The sequence below is a fragment of the Castor canadensis genome, chromosome 3 (assembly GCF_047511655.1).
Source record: "Castor canadensis chromosome 3, mCasCan1.hap1v2, whole genome shotgun sequence".
Classification (NCBI taxonomy): Eukaryota; Metazoa; Chordata; class Mammalia; order Rodentia; family Castoridae; genus Castor; species Castor canadensis.
In genome coordinates this window covers 32127736-32151666 of record NC_133388.1, presented here as the reverse complement: position 1 = coordinate 32151666, position 23931 = coordinate 32127736, and the positions used below count along the sequence as shown (strand labels likewise).

The 23931-nt window shown below is 42.1% G+C and overlaps 1 protein-coding gene across 1 annotated transcript; it reads left to right on the top strand.

Moving 5' to 3' along the window:
* The first annotated feature begins 764 nt into the window (after nucleotides 1-764).
* Dlst (dihydrolipoamide S-succinyltransferase) lies at nucleotides 765-22899 on the top strand. The gene is made up of 15 exons (XM_020175629.2): nucleotides 765-888; nucleotides 1408-1441; nucleotides 4338-4386; nucleotides 9094-9149; nucleotides 9253-9327; nucleotides 9530-9585; nucleotides 10219-10330; nucleotides 12371-12523; nucleotides 12894-12970; nucleotides 13790-13887; nucleotides 17757-17887; nucleotides 19392-19465; nucleotides 19743-19826; nucleotides 20222-20389; nucleotides 21433-22899. Exons 1-15 carry the CDS (start codon nucleotides 826-828, stop codon nucleotides 21565-21567), a joined length of 1365 nt encoding a protein of 454 aa, XP_020031218.1. The 5' UTR covers nucleotides 765-825; the 3' UTR covers nucleotides 21568-22899.
* Nucleotides 22900-23931: the final 1032 nt, after the last annotated feature.

Sequence of the window (23931 nt, the reverse complement as noted above, 5' to 3'; positions counted from 1 at the left end):
GTGTGAAGGCTGGGCTAGGGACTCAGCCCTGCTTAGGAAGCTTTGAAAATAATCCAGAAGGACACTGAGGACTTGATTATGGGCAGCCACTTGGCATGGATATTTTCTCTATATCTAGTTGGGACATCTGCCCATAGCTCCAGAATTCCATTGCCAGTGCTTTCAGGGTTTGGGTGAGTGAAGGCTCTGTGAAGGTTTTGAGGCTCAGGAAAGTTGCCTCAAGTAAAAGAAACCAAAATGAACAGGTACCAGGAGATCCATTCATTCATGCATACATTCATTATTCATTCAATAATGGGAACACCTTTTCTGTTAGGAAGGTGAGCTATAAAGGCCAATACTTGGGTCCTAAGGATTTAAAAGAAGACTGAGACTGGGAGAGGCGGTGTCACCTGCCCAAGGTCACACAAGTGTAAGATCAGGCAGCCAAGTCTGCTAAGGTCTGAGTTCAAAGCCTTTCGTTCTCTTCCGGTGATGCAAAGGCGGGGTGGCATGATGTCCTAGTGTCCCAGGAAAGAAGGGCGCCAAACTCAGAGCTAACTCAGTCCTAACCAGGTAGGGGAAGGACTGGTCCCGGGAGCGACTCGGTTGCTGGACAGGCCTAGATACCTTCAGGCGGACCAGCCCAGAGTGGCCAGCAGCCCAGACCGCTCCAAGAGCGCCGCGTCCCTAGGCTACTGTTGAAGCTGCTCCACCCCCACCGCTGCCAGTGGTTCGCCCCGATCACCCCTCGCCGCGTGGCGGGTGCTGCGGTCCGCCTCACTTCCGGTTGTTGCCTGGCCCTATATCCGGTGTCCGCCCGCCCTCGGCCCCGCTGCTGCCGCGATGCTGTCCCTGTCCCGCTGCGTGTCCCGGGCGTTCAGCCGCTCGCTCGCTGCCTATCAGAAGGTACTGTCTGGCCGGTCCGGGGCTCCGGTGGGTCAGGAATCGGCCGGCAGGCAGAAGGGCGGCCTGAGGGGCAGGGGTGCAGCACGTTGGCCACGCCGGGCACCAAGGACACCGGGACGCGGAGGCCTCCGTTGTCCACTGGACTGCCTTAAGTGGCCTGCGGAACCCGGCGAGCTTGCCTTCCCGAGGCAGCTTGCGCCGGCGGTTTCCTGCTGTACTCCACCCTCTGCGCCGGGGCTGCGAAGCCGCGCCCGTCCCGACATTAGACTGACTCACAGTGGGAGAGGAGTCGCTGCATAGCCCCCAACTGGATTCGGGGGCCAGTCTCTCCTCTTCCGTTAAAATCAGTGGGTGCTAGGCCCGTTGGGAAGTTTGAAGTAGTTTGGCAGACCCAGTATGTTGTGTTTTCCTTTGGAGTTATGAGATTCGCCTGTCATCAGCACTTTGTGCACTTAAAAAAAGCTATTTCTTCCATCCTTTCATCTCGGGTGACGTCGATAATGTCTTCTTTCTCAACAGGGGAACTGCCCTCTAGGGAGACGTTCCCTGCCTGGTAAGTTGTGCCCTTGCAGTCACCTAAAATGCTTTTCTCGTGAGCAGAGCGGTATCTGAGGCAATCTGGATGTGTTTCTTACAACGCTCACAGACAATTCAGTTCACCTTGGAGTGAGGCAGAATGTTACTTAATCAGAACAGCTATCATTTATTTGTTCAGCAGGTAGTTAAGGAGTTTTATTGTTTTGCTTTCTCTGGTGCTGGAGATGGGACCCAGGGCTTCACTGCATGTGAGGCAAACACCACCACTCAGGTACACCCTCAGCCCTTGGTGATGGAGTTTTTACTGTCAGGCACCTCACTAGGTACTCATTAGGGATACAGCAGTTAACAATTCTTGCTTGCATGGAGCTTACAGGTGGGAAATACAAAGTGTAAATTGCTGAATAAGTGAACAATCACAAATTGTAAAAGGCTTAGGAAATGTGATAGTGGACAGAAGAGAATTCTTTAAGTAGGTGACATTAAAGCTGTGATCTGGAGGATGGGACAGAGCTAGCACAGTGAAGAGCAGGAGAAAGAGAACAGCATCTACAAAGTGTCTGAAGAAAGAAGTTGGCAGTGTTTTTGAACTGGATAAAAGGTGATTTGCTAGACAGGCGCTCTACCACTTGAGCCACTCTACCAGCCCTGAAAGGTGATTTGGATAGTTGGTTGACCCAAGTGGCAGAACCCTTGCTAAGCACAACACCATGAGTTCAACTTCCAGAAAAAGTGATTTTGCCAGGGCATTTTGGTTAAGGGAGAGAGTCATGAGATAGAAGATGTTGTAGAGACTATTGAAAGGAGTTTAGATTTTATCCTAATGGAGAGGGGTGTGGGATAATTATTAACAGTGGATCTTACATAACATATTCTTTATTATATGCTTGGTATAAATATTTGTTGAATGAGTTAATCTTATTATAAGCTTTTTTTGTGCCATGTATTGTTCTGAGTGCTTTTTGTGCAATTTTTAATCACCACCATACAATATTACATGTATTATCTTTATTGTATGAATGCATAATCCAAGACTAGAGAGGTTAAGTGCCTTGGCCAACATCACTCAGCCAATTATTGGTTAAGTCAGGTCCACCTGATTCCTTCCTCAGCCTGAACTCTTAAACCACCATGTTCTTATTTACTCATGTACACAACAGATCATTTATTGAGCGCTTAACTACAGTGCCAACTGCTGTGCTAAGTGATGGGAATTCAGATGGTCTCTACCCAGGAGGATCTTATGGGCTAGTTGGACAGATAGCAAATACACATTATGCACACATATGGACATAATTATATTGTGGTTACTAGGAAAGAGAAGTACAGGGTGTGTGTGATGAGAGCATGGCATGATAAAGCTCAACTTGAGAGGGGTGGGAATACTGGTGAAGGCTTCTCCAAAAACAGTGACATTTGAGATGAAACTTGAAGATACCAGTTAGCTAGGAAAATGATATTCCAGGCAAATGGAATTGCTTGTGCAAAAGTTTCCAAACAGGAAGGGCCCAGTTAATAGGAATGGAAAGGAAGCCAGTGTGGCTGGAAAGATAGGGAAGGCTGGAAGGTACAGGACTATAAAGTGCTTGAACTTTTATCCTAAGCTAGGAGAACATAAGGCATCTAGTACAGTTCATAGTAGACTCTTAGTAGTAACTTTCTTTTCAATTGGAAATCAGAAACATTTTCTCTACTTTATAGACTGGCAGGACTAGAAAAAGAGGCCTGCTTGGGGGTTTACATCTTGGCTCAGGGATTCACCTCCGGCTAATCTCACCAGAAGCTCTACTTATATATGAAATAGGTGAAATGGCAGATGCTTGTTCTACTTCAGAGAGTTGCTGGAAGACTTGAAAATGAAAATGAGGTCATTATAAGAAAGCTTTTTGTAACACTAAAATAATAAAATACTATACAAATGAAACTTGCTATAGGATGAACTCTCCATTGGACCAGGTTTCCATAAATCAGTATAGGCAAGTAGTTAATGAGTTTTAGACTGCATAGTCATTGGCTGCTTAATATAGAGGTGAGTGACTGACTGACTTGACTCTTGCAATGTTTGTGAGGGGTATGTATAAGGAGGAGCTATCTCTCAATTCGTAGCTCCTAAGCTCATGGTTCAGAAAGAGTTGCTAATAGATCTGGGGTCTATTATATATTCAGGGGAAGCAGCTATAGCAATAGACATCAGTTGGGGAAATGCAGTTATTAATGACAAGGACATAAATAAGGGGCTTCTCCCTTGTTGAGAGTGACCAGTGTGAAAGACTTCAGAAAGACAAACTGCTGAAAGGTAGGGAGATGTTTTCCTCAGTCCTAGGACAAGTTGGAGAGCCTGGGCTTAAAGTAGCCCACTTTTTGCTAGGGTTCAGTCAATAAGGTTCCAGCCCAATCCACTCAAACTCAGACCACCTATATCCCCTCACTTCTCCAGTTAGGCTATTTGAAGTCACAGGATGTTGTATTTATTTTTTGAGATAGGCTGTCCCTGTGTAGCCAAGCTGACCTCAAACTCATCATCCTCTTGTCTTCTGAGTATAGGGATTGCAAACATACCACCATGCCTGGCTTCATCATGTATCTTTTTTCAAGCTTGAATTGCAAATATATGCTAATAAAAATTCATGAATCTTCGAGGTAAATACATTGCAAAAATTGTTTGAGCTATGCCATCAGGTATTTGCCCTTTTCTACCCACTCTCCACTCCCATACCCATTGTTCTCTGCCATTAAGACTATTTTGCTGGAAAAAATTTGAGAAGCAAGATTCTCTGTATTAAAGATTATATATATACCTGCAATTGGTCCTGAGTTGGTTTGAGGGTCAGGGGTGAGCAGACTTCCAATTCCATCTCATGTATTATGTAAGATAAGATGCTCTTGATTAAGAATTGTTTTGTTTCTTGCAGGAATCTCCTTATGTCAGGGACCAAGTTACCCTGATAGCAGGAAGATTGTGTAAGTATCACTGGGAGGACAGATAAGGGCATTTACTTGGATACCAGTTCTAGGTTTGACCATCTGATCTCCTTTGGTCCCCAGACCTAAAATCGGGGTGGTTTTTTTGAGTCCCTAGACATAACCTTGATGATCATTTTTTATTGATGATTTATCTCAGGCATCAGCTCTAAGTCATGTGTTGGACCAAGAGTGCCTGTCTTCCTCAGGTGGTTAGATTATAATGAAAGTTCAATTGGAACCCTTTTTTTATGGGATAGAAGAGTATTCTTCATGCTCTAGTTGGATACAAGTACAGCTGAGGATTGGAGGTCACATTATTACTGAGATTGAGAGCATCCTCTTGGTCTCATAGTTATTCATTTTAGAAACAGTAAAAACAAAAGACTGTTTGAACTCTGGGTCTTTGACTAGTTCAGAGAGAATGCTAATTTTGCATAATTCAGAGTTTGGAGAAAGGCCACCCATGGGTATTTCAGACTTCTGCTTAAGACTGTTGCTTTGAGCAACTTTGCATTCTAAGTATTTTTAAGGTAGAGGTAAGAGGATGCTCTCTAGTAATCTGTTGAAAAGCTATGAAGCTACCTTTTCTACAGGGAGATTTTTAAAGTGAAGGGTCATCAGCAGATTGACTTCCTTACTGTACATCACAGTGAGTTTTGGTTTTCATTCAGAAAATCTTGTGCTTAGTACTAGAAGTAATGAATTCCTATGTTATTTTTAGAGGGTATTTTGGCAATCATAAGTCTTTGAATTGTATGTACCTGTTGATCTAGAAGTTTCATTTCTAGGAATTTGCACTGAAGATCTCATAGTATTACCCAGATTTCTCTCAAAATGACAAATAGGGGATTGATTAAACTATAGCATATTAACATGTTCACACTTGGATAAATGGAAAAAAGCAGATTACAAAGTGATTCCATTTTCTACTATATGATACAGTCCCATTAAGTCATTCTTTTTGCTATTTCTAATGTTCTGCAGTGAATATCTAATGCTTTTGTAGTTTAGAAAATAATACATTACTCGTGATTTAAATAAAATTGGGGAAATCATGAACCTATGTAATAAATACAACAAATAATTATTCAAAAGTAAATTAAACTTTGAGTTGGATCACCCCTAATTATGTCACCCTAATCTAATACCTGTGTAGTATGTTGTCTTTTTTTTTTCTGAGTAAAGTACCTAAGTAACTACTTTGTTTTAGAGAAAAAAAATATATTGTAAAACTTTTTTTTTTTTTTTTTTAACTTGGGGGCCTCTCACTTGTTAGGCAGGCACTCTATCACTTGAGCCATGCTTCCAACCCTGTAAAACTGTTTTTGATTTTGTGTTTTTATTTCATTGGTAATTACATAGTTCAGAATTTGAAAGGCAAAAATGTATCAGTGAAGAATTTATCCTTCCTCTAACCCCATTGAATGCCTCTTCCTGGAGGCAGCCTGGGCTCCAGGTTCCTGGTGTCTGGAGGAGCAGTCTCTGCATTCGAATGTTACACATTAACTTTTCTTGCCCACCGGCATTACTTTTACATGGTAACAAACTTTATGCACAACATTACCTGTTCTGGTACAATTTTATGTGTTCTGGTTTTTTGTTTTTGTTTTTTTCTTTTTTCTCAGTAGTGACTTCGTGCTTGTAGGCAACCACTCTGCCATTTGAGCCAGCCTCTGGCCCTTTTTGCTTTATTTATTTTTTCAGATAGGATCACCCATTCTTGCTTGGGTTGCCTTCAGACTGAAATCCTCCTACCTCCTGCACAGCGGGATAACAAGCATGCTCTACCATGCCCAACTTGTTTTTTGAGATAGGGTCTTGCTAACTTTTTCTTGCACAGGCTGCCCTTGAACCAAGATTCCCCCAGTCTCTGTCTCCTGAGCAGCTGGTATTATAGGCTTGACCCATCATGCCCATATTCGTGTTCTGTATTTTAAAAATAATTTACATTGGTTCCCCGACATTATAAAAGTGACAAATATCAAAAAGCAACGTAATCTATTTTACTTTTCTTTTGTAAAGGTGTTTGTTGTAGAATATCCAAAACATCCTGAAGTGTAAAAAGTGAAACTCCCCATCTGTGTAAATCATTCTCTAGTTGTGTATAAGTAGCTTATGTAACAGCTAGCTCATGACTGTATACACCTACATCTCCCACTTCCCAAAGGTAATTGTTAGTGCTTTGTATTTACAAGTGATAAAATTCTCCAGCTTACACTATTTAACGTAAATGCCTTATCAGAAAATGCCTTAGTCTTTCAGAGGTTTCTTTGGAATGAGTTAGAATGGACTCACGGGGAGTGGGGGAAAGGGGGGAAGAAATGACCCAAACATTGTATGCATATATGAATAAAAGGAAGAAAAAAAAAAAAAGAATGGACTGACATGCTATTGAGAGAACAGGATTGGAGATAACCATGTAGGATTTCTTAGGTTCTTTTTTTTCCCCAAAATATCTTGTTTTACTTCTGAGTTACCTGTCTCATCTTGCTGCCTTATCTGATCTAATCCAGAGGACAGAAATTTCACTATGGCTGGTACGTTGTTGTGTACCCAGGAGGGCATGCCGTATATCTTACTTGTATTTGGTTAGTAAGAAAGAAACCTAAATTAGGAAGCTCAGTCATTTTGGTGGGTCTGCAAAGGACAAAGATGCATTTTTTTTCTTCAAAAAAATCTGTCTCTTTTAAGGAGTGGCATTTCATTACAGCACAGAGCACTATTTAAGGCACCCAGGTCATTAGGATCTGGGACTCAACCTGCTGACTCAAAATCTCTGCAGGTCTGGCCTGGGCATGTGTACTTTTCTTTTTTTTTCATTTTTCTTTTATTATTCATATGTGCATACAAGGCTTGGTTCATTTCTCCCCCCTGCCCCCACCCCCTCCCTTACCACCCACTCCACCCCCTCCCGCTCCCCCCCCTCAATACCCAGCAGAAACTATTTTGCCCTTATCTCTAATTTTGTTGTAGAGAGAGTATAAGCAATAATAGGAAGGAACAAGGGGTTTTGCTGGTTGAGATAAGGATAGCTATACAGGGCATTGACTCACATTGATTTCTGTGCGTGGGTGTTACCTTCTAGGTTAATTCTTTTTGATCTAACCTTTTCTCTAGTTCCTGGTCCCCTTTTCCTATTGGCCTCAGTTGCTTTAAGGTATCTGCTTTAGTTTCTCTGCATTAAGGGCAACAAATGCTAGCTAGTTTTTTAGGTGTCTTACCTATCCTCACCCCTCCCTTGTGTGCTCTCGCTTTTACCATGTGCTCATAGTCCAATCCCCTTGTTGTGTTTGCCCTTGATCTAATGTCCACATATGAGGGAGAACATACGATTTTTGGTCTTTTGGGCCAGGCTAACCTCACTCAGAATGATGTTCTCCAATTCTATCCATTTACCAGCGAATGATAACATTTCATTCTTCTTCATGGCTGCATAAAATTCCATTGTGTATAGATACCACATTTTCTTAATCCATTCATCAGTGGTGGGGCATCTTGGCTGTTTCCATAACTTGGCTATTGTGAATAGTGCCGCAATAAACATGGATGTGCAGGTGCCTCTGGAGTAACAGTCTTTTGGGTATATCCCCAAGAGTGGTATTGCTGGATCAAATGGTAGATCGATGTCCAGCTTTTTAAGTAGCCTCCAAATTTTTTTCCAGAGTGGTTGTACTAGTCTACATTCCCACCAACAGTGTAAGAGGGTTCCTTTTTCCCCGCATCCTCGCCAACACCTGTTGTTGGTGGTGTTGCTGATGATGGCTATTCTAACAGGTGTGAGGTGGAATCTTAGTGTGGTTTTAATTTGCATTTCCTTTATTGCTAGAGATGGTGAGCATTTTTTCATGTGTTTTCTGGCCATTTGAATTTCTTCTTTTGAGAAAGTTCTGTTTAGTTCACCTGCCCATTTCTTTATTGGTTCATTAGTTTTGGGAGAATTTAGTTTTTTAAGTTCCCTGTATATTCTGGTTATCAGTCCTTTGTCTGATGTATAATTGGCAAATATTTTCTCCCACTCTGTGGGTGTTCTCTTCAGTTTAGAGACCATTTCTTTTGATGTACAGAAGCTTTTTAGTTTTATGAGGTCCCATTTATCTATGCTATCTCTTAGTTGCTGTGCTGCTGGGGTTTCATTGAGAAAGTTCTTACCTATACCTACTAACTCCAGAGTATTTCCTACTCTTTCTTGTATCAACTTAAGAGTTTGGGGTCTGATATTAAGATCCTTGATCCATTTTGAGTTAATCTTGGTATAGGGTGATATACATGGATCTAGTTTCAGTTTTTTGCAGACTGCTAACCAGTTTTCCCAGCAGTTTTTGTTGAAGAGGCTGCTATTTCTCCATCGTATATTTTTAGCTCCTTTGTCAAAGATAAGTTGCTCATAGTTGTGTGGCTTCATATCTGGATCCTCTATTCTGTTCCACTGGTCTTCATGTCTGTTTTTGTGCCAGTACCATGCTGTTTTTATTGTTATTGCTTTGTAATATAGTTTGAAGTCAGGTATTGTGACACCTCCTGCATTGTTCTTTTAACTGAGTATTGCCTTGGCTATTCGTGTGGGCATGTGTACTTTGAAGAGTCCCCTGGATGACCCTGGTTAAGAATCACCAATTTAAAGGGAAGGTCATCTGTGGTGCCTGAACTGGACTAAAATGTGAGTGGTTCACAAGCTAAAGGAGTTAACTTTTGTTTATTTTGTAGCATTAACAACAGTGGTGTCTTCAGTGTTCGCTTCTTCAGAACCACAGCTGTGTGCAGTAAGTACCTGTCTCCTTATGAGTGGAATTCTTATGGAAAGAGCAACAACCAAGTTTAAAGAAAAAATGGACTTGTGATTTTTCTGTTTTGCTTTTTTCCTAGAGGATGATGTGATTACAGTTCAAACCCCAGCATTTGCAGAATCTGTCACAGAGGGAGATGTCAGGTGGGAGAAAGGTAAAATTTAATTTTCTCTCCCTTCTTAAATCCTTCCTAAAAGTCTCCCTTCTCCCCATGATAATCAGTGGAACCTATAGCTACACTGTACCTACTTCCACCTGGCTCTCCAGGAAAGGGGTCTTGTAACACATCTGGCAAAAGGGGTTTTATGGCTACTGGAGGCTCCCCCCTAATAGGTAGCCTTTGGTTGTGTTTTCAGCTGTTGGAGACACAGTTGCAGAAGATGAAGTGGTTTGTGAGATTGAAACTGACAAGGTGGGTTTATTTTGTATTAGTGACAATTTTTCATGGTCATTCCTTTCCTTTTTTTTTTTTTTTAGCAGTACTGGACTTTGAACTCAGGGCTTGACACTTGCTAAGCAGGTGTCTTACTGCTTGAGCCACACTTCCAGCTCCATTCCTTAGTTTTTTAACCTAAGGAAAGAAATAAGAATTTAGCTGTTGCTTAAAGATAATATTTAACTATCTCTAACCTCAGTTGTAAAAATGTTGGAGTAGATCATTAAAAAGAAAAGGCATTTATTAAAGTTTAATTTTAGATTGTTCTACAGGTATGTACTATGTAACTTACTAACTTTGGTAAGTTTTTTGGGGTTTTTTTGTTTTGTTTTTTGGTGGTTCGTAAGCTGTTTCTAGTTGTTTTTCCATATATCACTTGGAAACACATTAACTGAATTTTGCTTTAATGTTTCCAAGAAAGGACAAAAAGAGTGAATCTTCACAACAGCAATGACTTGTCATTGCTCTGACTCTGAAAATGTGGCCTTACGTATTTCTGTTGCAGGGCTTTGTATAACCATGTTGTGACTCATGTTGGTGATTCCATGCAATGAATTGGCTAATGCTGTATAAAAATGTAGACTCTCTCTCTCTTTCCCGCTTTTTCAGACATCTGTGCAGGTTCCATCACCAGCAAATGGTGTGATCGAAGCTCTTTTGGTACCTGATGGAGGAAAAGTTGAAGGAGGCACTCCTCTTTTCACACTCAGGAAAACTGGTGGTAAAGAAGTTCTCCTGGTGGTCAAGGTCTCCGGTGTTCCCCCTTGGGACTGGGGCTGAGCATACTGTATGAACTTTAAATGTCAAGTTCTAAAAGAAAAGGGTAGTTAAAAAAATATAAGCTTCATCTTCATGATACTGTTTTTGTTTGTTTGGATTTTTTTTTTTTTTTTTTTTTTGTGGAACTTTCAACTCAGGGTTTTGTGCTTGCAAAGCAAGTGCTCTATCACTTGAGTCACATCTCCAGTCCATTTTTGCCCTGGTTATTTTGGAGATGGGGATCTCACAAACTTTGTCAGGCTGGCATCAAACCATAATCCTCCTGATAGCCTCCCAAGTAATTAGGATTACAGTTGTGAGCCACTTGTGCCCAGCTTCTGTTCTTTCTGTGGATGTTTCTAGAACCAGACTTTTTTTTTTTTTGAAAGCAGCCCTGGATTTGAACCTCAGAGTCTTATACTTGCTAGGCAACTACTGGACCTTTTTCTAAAGACATAAGAGAAGTGAAGAAGATTCTAAAGATAATGACCTCCACTCCCTCCACATCAGATTTACATGGAAGCTTTAAATGTAATACAAATGCCTAGATTCCATGCCCCAGAGATTCTGATTTATCAGATCCTGGTTATCTATTATAGTTCGGTTATTTTTTTAAATGATCCCCAAGTGATTCTGATACATAGACAGGTCTGAGAGCCACTGTACCAAAATGAGAAGGAGAGTTATTTCCTGGTGTCTGTTAAGAATTCAGTATAGTTTGTTTTCACATCTGTTCTCAAGTAACACCTCTAGTAAAAGTTGGTTAATTCTCCTGGGAAGAAATGTAAAAGAAAGGAATTTGTCCAAGATAATCTTTTTTTTTTTTTTTTTACTTAGTTAAATATTATAACTACTAAACCCTTTTTCTTCCTAATTAAAACAGTTAAGCAGAAAGATGAAAGATTGCATCATTGAGGCTGAACAGGCCAAGACCAAACCCAAAGTGGGAAAAATATGTAATAACAGAGGAAGTAAGAATGAGTCTTCCAGTTGAAATTCATCTTCTGATCATTTCTTACTGTGAAAATAAAAGTTCTTCTAATTTAATTATAAAATTGGATATAGCATCTAGATTGTAAAAATTGAAATACCTAATTTAATGTCATGAATTCATAACTTGACCATCTCATTGGTTCATAACTACTGAGAGTCATCCTGGATGGGATGCTTTGAACTCATAAGCCTTATGTTTTAATGGCTAAGCATATATGTGATGTTAAAATAAATGAGCATATCAGTATTGCTTTAATTAGAAACACGCTGTCAGGTGCCAGTAGTTCACTTCTGTAATCCTAGCTTTTTGGTAGGCTGAGATTTGGAGGATCATTATTTGAGGACAGCTAGGGCAAATAGTTCCTGAAACCTTATCTCCAAAATAAGTGTAAAATGGACTGGAGGTGTGGCTCAAGTGGTAGAGCGCTTCTGTTTTGCAAGTGTAAAGCCTTGAGTTCAAACCCCATTCCCCACCAAAACAAAAAAAATTCATGTTTATATTTCAACCATTTTAAATTGCCTGAGTTTTTTTATTTTTATCTATTTTTCTTTTTGAGACAAGGTCTCCATATATAGATCACACTGGCCTGGAGCTCACTATGTGGCCCAGGCTGGTGTCCAACTCCTGCCTTTGCCTCCCAAGTGCTGGGCCCGAGTCATGACACCCAGTTACCTGAGCTTTTTTTTACTTGGACGTTTTGATTTCTTTGGGCTTAGTAGGTATTTGAAAGTACATGCTGAATTTGATGGCCAATAGACGGTGAAATTGGGGAAGGTGCTGAATTGAGCCTGTTATCTGATATAGGACATTTAGGAGTCGGGGAAATAGAGAATAGTGCCTGTGTCATTGTTTGTATCTCATAGTATCTTGGATATAACAAATACCCAGTAGACATTTATTAGTGGATTAGAAGTAGAGGTTTTGGAGTGAATTCTGCTTAGTATCTGCAATTTGGTTTGATTTCCATTCCAGGCAGTACCAATAGTATCTATTTTTCTTGTTTTCTAGCTGCTCCTGCTAAAGCCAAACCAGCTGAAGCTCCTGCTGAGGCCCCAAAAGCAGAACCTGCAGCATCAGCAGTTCCTTCTCCCCCTGTAGCACCCATTCCCACTCAGATGCCACCGGTACCCTCACCCTCACAAACTCCTTCTAGCAAACCAGGTAAGTCCCCAACTCCCACATATTGTTCTGTGGGAGAAGAAAATGTCATCTAGCAGACATTTCCTCACCAGGTAGAGTCTGAGACCATTCATGTCTCTGAACAGACCAGATTGGCTGCTTTGTAGAACTCTAGACTTTGTATCTGAAGACCTGGATTTGCATCCCAGCTTTCTGTTTTCTAACTGTATGAGTTTAGGCTGATTACTTGACTTCTCTGAGCAGATTGTCATCTGTGAGGTCAGAATGATACTAGTATGCCTCAGAATATTTGTAGCATTAAGTGACAGTATGGTATGAAGGCATAGGCACACACCCAATGAATGTTTCTTTCTCTCTGTGATGCAGCTGTGCCCCCTCTCTTCATTTGCAGTGTCTGCAGTAAAACCCACTGCTGTCCCTCCACTAGCTGAGCCAGGAGCTGGCAGAGGACTGCGTACAGAACATCGGGTAAGTCTCTGAGGACTATTTCCAGGAAAAGGGGGTTGGGTGCGGTGTTGACAGTAGTGGAGTGACTTGCTCGTGGCCACATAACCATCAAATGATCTGACTAGAACCTGAGGTCTTCTGCATGTCTATTCAGTGATTTTTCCACTCTAATATACCACCAATGAAATACCTCCAGTGAGTAAAATATTTGCAGGGAATAGTAATTTAGTAACACCCCCCCATTCCCATGAAGATACATACTTCAGCGATGGTTTGGTGAGAGCTCTTTTCCTAGACTTTGGATACTTAGCTGTTGCTAAGGCGTATATTACACAGTAGCAGTAGTTATGAGGGGCACACATAAAACCTCAAGGAAGTATGGCCAAGAGTGTGGGTTCCTCTGCCTGAGAATACTTCCTAAAAATACTGCAGCCTCAAAAGTGTGTTAGTCTTGAGTTTCCGTTCCACAAGTGGCTGTTCTCATGCAAGTTTTATCAATAGAAATTTTTCTTTCTGTAATGATTGTTAGGTTAGCTACACCTACACCACATTCTTCCTTTTTGTAAATTGGTTTTGGTTTTTAAATCACACCATTTCCTCTGCCTCTATTCTTGGTCAAACTTCAGGTACATCTGAGTGAGTAGTTTTAACCTCTGTTTTCTTGTTCAAGCTCAGAGAGAAAGGCCATGATAGGAAAGGGAAGCTTGGATCTCTGGTTGTATTTAAATACCATTGTGTTTGCCATTCACTCCTGGCAAGCTGAGTCTTTCTCTTAACTCCGTGGTGAAGCCTTTACCCAGAGAGATCAGATTGTCCATACTTGTTCTGCTTTCATTTCAGGAGAAAATGAACAGGATGCGGCAGCGCATAGCTCAGCGTCTGAAGGAGGCCCAGAATACATGTGCAATGCTGACTACTTTCAATGAGATTGACATGAGGTGGGATATCTCTTGTCCCTCTTTCTCCTCATGTCTGTTTTTCTTGGAGAACATTTGAACTTGCCGAAGTCCCTACCTAGTGCTGATTTCAAAACTAGCTGAAAGATATTCTTCACTTGGCTTGTTGTTGACTTACACAGGGTGACCCATTGGTTTCATTCTCTCATTGACTTGGTAATATTGATGCTTGCCTTCTCTATGATTTAAGAAACTTAACCTTTTAGACTTTTATAGTTGAATCTTATGATTTCTGATAAATAAGTCTAGTAAAGTCTTAAACTCTGATGACGAGTGTTTAATTGCCAAACAAAGATAAGGCAACCGGGCCAGTAGGCCAGTACTTCCAGGCCTGCCCCTTGAGGGTGTGAACCCTTGATAGCATGCCCAGAACTGAGGCGCCACACTCTGCTTCTTCCTCACAGTGATTGCTCTTTGTGCTTGTTCCTAAGCAACTCAGAATCAGGCAAGTGAAAAGTCCAAAGCTTGCCTCTCTTACTCTTCCCAGCTTTGATAGTGAAATGGAAAGCAAGTTGTGTTTTAAATAAAAACTTCACATGTTAACCAATGGGACCCATTTCTGTAGTGAGGTAATTATTGGCTCACGTTTTTCATTTTTATTTTTTGCAGTTCTGGGGTTTGAATTCAGGGCCTCACGCTTGCTAGGCAGGCACTCACTCTACAGCTTGAGCCAGTCCATCAGTCCTTTTTTTTGTGTGTGTGTTGGGTATTTTCAAGATAGGGTCTCTCGAATTGTGGCTGGCTTCAAATCACAATTCTCCTGATTGATCTCTGCCTCCTGAGTAGCTGGGATTACAGGAGTAAGCCACTTGCATCCAGCCTCTGTTTGCAAGATTTTTTGAATGCTTACTTTATACAGGGAACTAAAGTGTAGAATTTAAGGGGGATACAAAGACAAGTGAAGGAAGCCCCTGGCTCCTTAGAGCTTACCATCTAGTTTGTATGAACACAGAGTAAAATCTGGGGGAAAAAAGTGGAAAAGGGGTGAGTTCATTAGCTTTTGATGTTGGGGGTAGAGGTAGCAAGAATAGGGTTAGGGAAGGTATCTGGGAGGAAAGAGTTTTAGTAGGCCTTCAAGAATGATTAGCATTTGCTGGGCACAGGTGGCTCATGCCTAATCCTAACTACTCAGGAGGCAGAGAACAGGAGGATCATGGTTTGAAGGCCACCTGGTCAGAAAGTGAGAGCCTATCTTGAAAATACCCAATACAAAATAGGGCTGGTGGAGTGGCTTAAGTGGTAGAGTTCCTGCCTGACAACTGTGAAGCCCTAAATTCAAACCCCAGTACCACCAAGAAAAAAAAAAAAAGACATTTTGGCATCGCAGACAGTCTGGACTATGACACAGGCAGGAAAGTAAAGAAGTTGTGAAAGATCATTTCTGCCATGATGAATATATATAGAAAAGAATGGTAAAGGCTGAATCCAGATTTCAGAAGGTTTTGAATATCTAGGTAAGAATTTATGTTAAATCAGGAGGCAGATCATCAAGTCTTTAGGCCATCTCTTTGCTTTCCTTTTATTCTGAGTGTTAAGTCTCCCATCTGCTTTTCATTAGGAGAATTTGTTTTTCTTCCTTTGGAAGGGGCCTGAAAAAGAGAAGGGAGTGGTTTGTTGACAGGGTAGGACTCTGTGGCTAATTGCACTAGATGTCTCCGTTCTGTCAAGAAGCTTTCTAAAGAAACTTGATGTGATACTCTGTGCTACCCATAGTATGTAGGGAAGGACCTTGCCTAATGAATCACAAAGCTTGCAGCTTATGTTTCAGTACATTAGGGCCAAATTGTACACAAATTGAATTGAACTTTGAAATTCTAGCCAGTTTCTTAAGATGAAACATGTAAATATTTGTGACTCTGAAAGATGTAGTTGGCCTAACAGCCTTGATTGGAAGGTAAGTTTAGTAGTTGGATCTCCTTTCAGCAGCTAATTGAGGTGTCACTTAACAATGGCCCAGGGTCTCACTGCAGCCAGTAATCTGGTTTAGATCGAGCATCCTTTGGGTCTTATGCCAATCAGCCAACCCACAGAGGCCTTTCTGAGACTTCCTCCTTTCCCCTGTTGTCCCAGCTCTGCCTCCAAGGGCAAAGCTTTGAAATAGAAACTCCTTAATGACCAGACAGTGGCATTCAGGAAGGTCTGAGAGCAGAGATGTTTATCACTTCTCTTTCCCTCTTTTGCAGCCCTTGTATCTTGGGAACTGATAATGTCTTTAGGGCAGTAATCCTAGCACTAAAATAAGGTTAGACTCAGGAAAACAAACATTTTAAACACAATCAGTACCCCCAGGAAAATTTCCTTTTTCAAAAACAGAAGGTCTGAAGGGGGCAGTTAAAGTGGTACCATGCCTTGTCTTTTTCATGCTAATGTCTAATTAGGCCATTATAGGGGGAAAAGGAGACCCAAAGCCAGAGCCTTTGGGCTTGAGATAAAATTAATTTCCATCACAGAATACTATTCCAATAAATACTGAGGTTTCTGTAACAAAATCATGAGAAAGCCATTTCCCACTAACTGCAGTGTGTGTGCGTGTTGGCGGGGAAGCCTTGACAAACCAAAGGATGTTCAAGTTTTAAAGGGTTCTCAGTAGCAAGGCCCTACTGCTGAATACAAAGGGGCTGAGGTTCAGTACACACAGAGCCACTTTTCTAAATACCAAGGAAACTACAGTCATTAAAGGGATCTTAAGGGTGGGCACTGCCCAGTTGTCTATTATCTTGGTGCCCAGCTTTGACCCTGACAACCCTCACATGTGGTGGGTGTTAGTAACAAATGAATGGAACTGCTAACTCTGAGGAAATGAAGAGTGAATCTGCTGACTTTCTTAGGAGCCTTAAGGAACACTGGGTTGCCTTCCTACTTGCGTAGAGCCTATTCATCTTGTCACCTGTAGTTCGTTTTTCTTTTTTTGGTGGAACTGGGGTTTGAACTCAAGGCTTCCTTGTTTGCAAAGCAGGCACTTTACCAGTTGAACCACACACACCTCCAGTACATTTTGCTCTGGTTTTTTGGAGATGGGGATCTCTTGAACTCTTTGCTCAGGTTGGCCTTGAACTGTAGTTCTCTAAATCTCAGCCTCCCAAGTAGCTAGGATTACAAGCCTGAGCTACTACTGGTGCCCAGTTTTTCTTTTTTCTTTTTTTTCCTTTTTTCTCTGCTAATCAGATAGTGTCACAAGTAATCAGAGCTGGTGGTGTTTTTTAAAAAAAATCTAACAAAAAGAATATTGCTTTTGTCGACTTCGTTTATATTAAAACTTAAATACTATTTTTTCAAGATGGATAGTTCATGATTTTAGTAGAAATACTTTTGTCATGGGGGTCCACGGACGTGTCACAGGGCTCTTGCTCTCAAACACTCTTAAGATTAAGAAACAGGAGCACCAGAGTTACAGGCAGGAAAGAAATTGTATTGATAGAGAAAGGCTGAGTGGAGAGGCACACAGCGGGGTCAGGAAACTGGGTTTCCCCTGAGCGCTGGAGTAGGAGTTTTATATATATATATATATATATATACACACATATATATATATACATACATATATATGTAAGGCTTTTGCCTTGACCTAAAGAACAGTTCGTAGTGGAATCCTATATGTCCATTGTTGGCACGCATGGACCTCCTGCACCTTCTGGTCCTCTGGCCAAGCTGGTTCCTCTGCTATCTCCCAGGTTGTGTGTGCTTCCAAACATTCCTGAGATGTTATGGGGCTGATTTATGTTATGGGACTGCTATAAATAGATGGTCCAAAATAAAGGAAAATCTCAACCAGTTGTGTACTTAGTAGAAACCTGTGTGAAAGTCAAAGTCAGTGCTTCATTTGTGGTTAATTTTGTAACTTGTTTTTACAGTAACATCCAGGAGATGAGGGCTCGGCACAAGGATGCTTTCCTGAAGAAACATAGTCTCAAACTAGGCTTCATGTCAGCATTTGTGAAGGCCTCAGCCTTTGCTTTGCAGGAGCAGCCTGTTGTAAATGCAGGTGAGTTTCCTGTGACAAGAATTGCAAAGGTCTTGGGAAGGTTTACTGAACACACACCTGTTCTCACATTTGGGGGTCAGCAGATCAAGGCTTTTTATTTCATAACTGTAAATATGACCATCTTCCCCTGGGATTACTCTCTTGGCCTTCCTGAACTACCTATCATTTGCTCTCAGTGACTGAAATGCACAGGCTCCATTCCTGGTGTAATTGATCTTTTGGGTTGAAGGATTATGTCATGTATGGAAGTTAAAAGGAAATCTACACACAGCTGATCAATTGGGTGTTTTGGATACTCTTTGCATGCATTTAAAGCCGTGATTTACTTTCCCTACAGATGGGTAAACAGTTTTTTTTTCTAAGGCACAGCTTGGCAAACTGCTCTGATACGACAATAGGCAGTTCTGGGGCAGCTCAGTTCTCTAGGCTATGTCATGTCACTGGAGAGGCACAAGTTCTGGCTGCTTTCTTCCCTTCCCCAGTTTTATGGGCCCTTGTCTTGGGGCTTAACTTCCACACTATTTTTTCCCCACATACCTTTGATCTCAGGTCAGTGGGCCTCATTGGGAAACTTTGGGCTTGGTCTCTCTTTCATGGACTGGATACTCTTTTTCCTTCCTTTTTACTCACTCACAAGCAGTTCCCTTCTTGCTCTTGACATACTTCTCTGTTCCCTGGAAGATTGGAGAGGAGGCAGTGACACTTTTACAATCCTCAGCAAGATCTAGAATAGAAGCCCTAGTTCCTTCCATTGAGTGCTGTGCTCTGGGTAGGTAGAAGGACTGTCTTTGTTTTGCCCAAATGCATTCCTCTTTTTTGTTTCTCCCCTTTTTCTCATGCCTTCCTGACTGGCTTTTCCATCTTTTCTGTTGGCCCTGTTTAATTCTGTGTGCCCATACTTGTAGTCATCTCTCAAACTTCTCTAGGCACCTTTTGTCCTTTACATGCTAACAGTACAACATAGACTTTTTTCCTGTGGAAGAGATTTTCAAGCCTTTATTTTCTCATGAGTGCTAGATGTAAATTTTCAGCTTCTGGTTTGCTGTCAAGCTGACATATTTAAAAGCCAGACCACCCTACTTACAAGTCTCCTAGAAAGAAGCTTCTCTCTTCCCATTGTTGAGGGTGGGAAGCAGAATGAGCAGCGTCCCTATGCCTTTCTTTTTTGCTCATTTGCCTTTTTTGGAGCATTTGTTAACCCTAGCTATTCTGTGCTCAGGAAGGACCTGAGTACAACTTGCTAACAAGAACTTAATGAGCTCTTACCCTTTTAAGCCAGTATATTGAACCTTCTGACAGCTGTCAAAGAGTGGATCTAAAATACTCAGGTTCATTCAGAGACTTGGGATGGGAGTAAGTGGAGTGCTAGCTGCTATTTGTAATGTAATCATTTTCATTTTGGTTGGTCAGTCCGCACTGTAGATTTTTACTCTATTAATGTGAATATTAGCTCATTAGCCTTGGCCTGATGAGTTGTATGTAACATGTGTTTTCTCTCTTACAGTGATTGATGATGCAACCAAAGAAGTGGTGTATAGGGATTACATCGACATCAGTGTTGCAGTGGCCACCCCACGGGTATGTTGGGACAGGAGGGTGGGGATCTCATGGAAGAGATCATTTCCATAATCCTGTATTTTTAGAAGGTAGTTAGTACAAGTAACATTTTCTTTTTTTAATCATCCCACATTCCTTTATCTTAACTGTAAAACCTAAATACCTTAGACTTTCTGTGAATAGTAAATAGTGAATAGTAAAGGTATGCTGGGTAGGGCAGACCTTTAGGAATTGGATCAAGGGAGTTTAAAAGGTACTAGTATTATTGTAACTGAAAATGAATTTATACTCCCTTTAGGGTCTTGTGGTTCCTGTCATCAGGAATGTGGAAAGTATGAATTATGCAGATATTGAACGAACCATCAGTGAACTGGGAGAGAAGGTAAAGTAGACAGACTTGTGTGTGAACTGCTGGGCAGGTGAGGGGAAAAGAGCCCAAAGAAGTTGGGGCCTGCCAGCTAGCATTGCTCAAGGAGCTAGTCTTACTTTGTTCCTTAAGGAATGCATAGCCACTGGAAAGTAGTCCATAAGAGCTAACTACTGGGCAAGCCTAGCATACTGAGATGACCAGGATCTCATCAGACAAGAGCTGCTGGAAGAAGTAGCTGTGGAATCGTTTCTTTTTTTCTGGTGGAGCACTGGTCACAGTCACCTCAGCAGAACAACTCTTCTGTAGAAGCTAGAGCTTGTACTGCTGATCTCAGGAGCTTTCTGGACTTTCTTTGAATGAAGGAACCTAGGCTAGCTTAATGTTTCAATTATGAAATTTGTTTTTAGGCCCGAAAGAATGAGCTTGCCATTGAAGATATGGATGGTGGTACTTTCACCATTAGCAATGGAGGTGTTTTTGGTTCGCTTTTTGGAACACCCATTATCAACCCCCCTCAGTCTGCCATCCTGGGCATGCATGGCATCTTTGACAGGCCAGTGGCTGTGGGAGGCAAGGTAAGAACCATCTTAGAGGTGATGAGAGGGAAATCTAACTAAATGGTTATTATAAAGCATTCACCATAATTTCAGGCTTAAGATCCATTTCTTAGTTTTTAATTAATAGCTGAGGCACTGATTCTGAACTTGTGGCCTGTGGATCAGCATCATCTGGGAATTTGTTAGAAATGCAAATTATTCGACCTCATCCCAGACCCACAGAAGCAAAAGTGCAGACAATTCTGGTGCATGCTAAAACTTGAGAACCATTGAGCTGAGGAGGCCTGTCTATTCATCTGGGGCTGTTGACATACTTTATCGTCTAGGTAGGGAATGGAGAATACATGCTCCTTACTGCCAAGAAATGAATGGGAAGAATGCATAGCAGTCTACAAGCTGCAGAGTTATATGATGAGGCTCGAAAGTTTCCTGAGAGTTCAAGGAATGTAATCAAGGGGGCTTGAGCTAGCTTTTGGAAGCTATGTTAGTAGGAAAAAGCTTTCTGAGATTCCAGGGTTTAGAGCCTTCTTGGATTACTAACACCTTGGTGAATCAAAAACCATAGATTTTCCAGGAAAATGGCTGCACATCCAGTTTGGCATATAGTATCAAGGAGTTTTTGGACTCCAGGTTAAACACTTTTTTTTTTTTCTTTAAATTGTAACACTAAGGCTAGGGGTGTGGTTCAGTGATGGAGTGCTTGTCTAACTTATGCCAAGGTCCTGTGTTGGATCCCCAGCACTGCAAAAAATAATAAATTGTAGCTCCAAAGCAGCTACTGCAGGCAGCTAGAAATGAAGAGGAAACCTTTTCTCTAGGCAACAGATGAGTTAGAAGGCAGAGTATGCTTATGTTTAAGACTGTTGTTTGGAAACTGTTTTCTTGTTTAAACTTTGAGAGAACTTTGCTGTAAGGGTAAAGTTTGGTCTTTGAAAATATCTTGTTATCCAGTGGCAACACTGGATCTAGGACTTTGCAGTGGGCTGTGCTTTCTCATCTCCCTCTCTCAGCAGGACTTTCTCTGACCTGCTGGAGACAAACCTGTTGACTTCTCTTTCCAGGTTGAAGTGCGGCCTATGATGTATGTGGCCCTGACATACGACCACCGGCTGATTGATGGCAGAGAGGCTGTGACTTTCCTCCGCAAAATCAAGGCAGCGGTAGAGGATCCCAGAGTCCTTCTTCTGGACCTTTAGGAAGAAGCCACATGCCCTACCAGTTGATCATGCAGGAACTGAAAAATCAGTCTTCTCCCAGTCCCCTTGTGAGTCCCAGATTAGCCTGGTAACAGGCAGGCACATACTGTTGGCCTCAAGCAAGGAAACTATGGCACGATGTAACCAGCAGTTGCAGGCCTTTTCTTGATGTTTCTGCCAGGCTCTCTCCCTCTGTATGCCTTTCTTTTGCCTTCTAATATCTTGTATCATTAGGCTTGAGAAAGAGAGTGAGAAAGCCTAAATGGATGCTCATTAATATTTCTGCCTTTCACCTCTGCAAAGACAATTTTGTTTCTTCCTAGTGCCAGTGTACTATAGGGAAGCCACTGGGGACCATGTGATTAAGTTTCTGTCTTTGGAAAGTCTGTTCTCCAGAGATGCCTAGGAGGATGCTGTACCTCCCAAGCTCAAAGCAGCCTCTGTCCTGGCTCTGCACTCTCAATTGATGGCACCTTTGTGGAGGTATTAAACACGGGCAAAGAGGTGCTGCTTTGCTTCTTAAATGCACTGTCATTCTCAGCTGTCAGTGGCTTCAAGATGCCTCGTCTACCTCTTCCAGGAAGCATGGGGCAGAAGATCTGGGGGTTTGGGGAGAGGGCAGAATCCCCTGAGGTCACATGTTGTTCACTGATGAGAGAACCCAAGCCCGCCCTCATACTCTGTCATAGGCTCTCTCCAGGAAGAACCTCACTCAGCTGTGGTCATGCCAACCTTTTCTAGGCTACTAGAACACATTCTAGTACATCATGATAGTGGGACAGAACCTGGCAAGTGGAGATGTCTTCTAACTGGCTGAGATTGATTCAAGCTTTTAAATTGAACTGGGTATAAGCATGTGGACTGAGGAAGTTGTTCTCTTCCTCCCCGACTTGTAGCCTATAGGGAGCTGGGCCTTGTGCCTGCCCTGCAGGACACAGATCTAGGGAGGATGGACTATGGTGGAACCAGCCTCAAGGTGTTGGCACATGTGAAGAAATGGCTGATGTCTTCTCTAAGGTACTGCCCTTCGGTCCTGCACAATCATTGGAATTCCTTGAAGCATGGTTAAATACAAATAACTTGTCAAGAAGGCTACTAGGCTTCATGGCTTTGTATCCAACTGCACCAAGGCCTGACTCCTGACACCTGACATGGGGCCATCAGTTAGCGCAGAGTGCCCTTTTTATCTTGAGCCAAGAAGCAGGGCTGGGGGAAGGACAAGTACTGAGTGCCTGCAGCATCTACTACTAAGTCTTCACCATTCAGAACTTGTAACTAAAATATTTAAAGGAACTGAATTTGAATGAAAATTAAAGGGCAAATGTTCTCAAACGGTTCCTGCATCTGTTTCTTTTGGTTACTGGGGTTGTACAAGCTCCAGCACTGTTGCACCAAGGATGTCATTAGCTTTGGCTATTCTATGTTGTCCCATACCTTTTCTCTCCCACCCGCCCCCCCACTTTTTGGGTGGTAGTGGGGTTTGAACTCCATGCCTTGCATTTGCTAGGTAGATACTCTACTAGTTGAGCCATTCCCCAGTCCTTTTTTGTTTGTTTTCTGATAGGTCATGTACTTTTTCCCTGGGGCTAGTCTTAGACCCCGATCCCCCTACCTATGCCTTCTGCCTAGTCAGAATTATGGATGTGTACCACGCTTGGCTTATTTGTTGAGATGGGGGTCTCACTAACTTTTTGCCTGCCTGGCCTTGAACCACACTCCTGATCTCTGCCTCCTAAGTAGTTGAGATTACAGATGTGTACACCACACCCAGTTGTCCCATTCTTTTGACATAAGTTAACACTGATAGAAGTTAACTAATTTGACAGATGGTAGAACCCTGACTGCCAGCTAGGGAGGTTCACCAATCTGTTAGTGCCCTAGCTTCCTTCTAGGGATCCTGTGAGCCTGGCTTGCTAATTAAACAGAAATTGTGGCTCCCAGCTGTGTGGCAGCCCTTCAGAACATCAGAGGACAGTTGCCCTGTTGTAGGGGCTTGCATAATTGGGATGGATTGGAGAGAGGTGAGACATCTAATTTTACTTGGACTTGTCACAGGTGTACCAAGAGGCTTGATTTCAGTGTGAGCAAATGAAGGAAGGTCATCTGCAAGCAGTGGTCTCTGAGGGTCAGTGGACAGTGTTAGTGGCTAACCTAGACTGACTGTAGGTGACAGGCATGATGGAGTCCAGGCTCAAACACAGGCATATGTTTATACACTGAGTCTTTATCCTGGTTTTGTTTGCAGTGAGGCCATCCCTCCATGGAGGTCTGTCTCAGAAAAGAAGTGAGTCCTAGATGTAGGAGCTGGTGATAGATGGGTTTACTTTATTTTCCCCTGAGGACCAAGGGTGGTTGGTAAAGGCT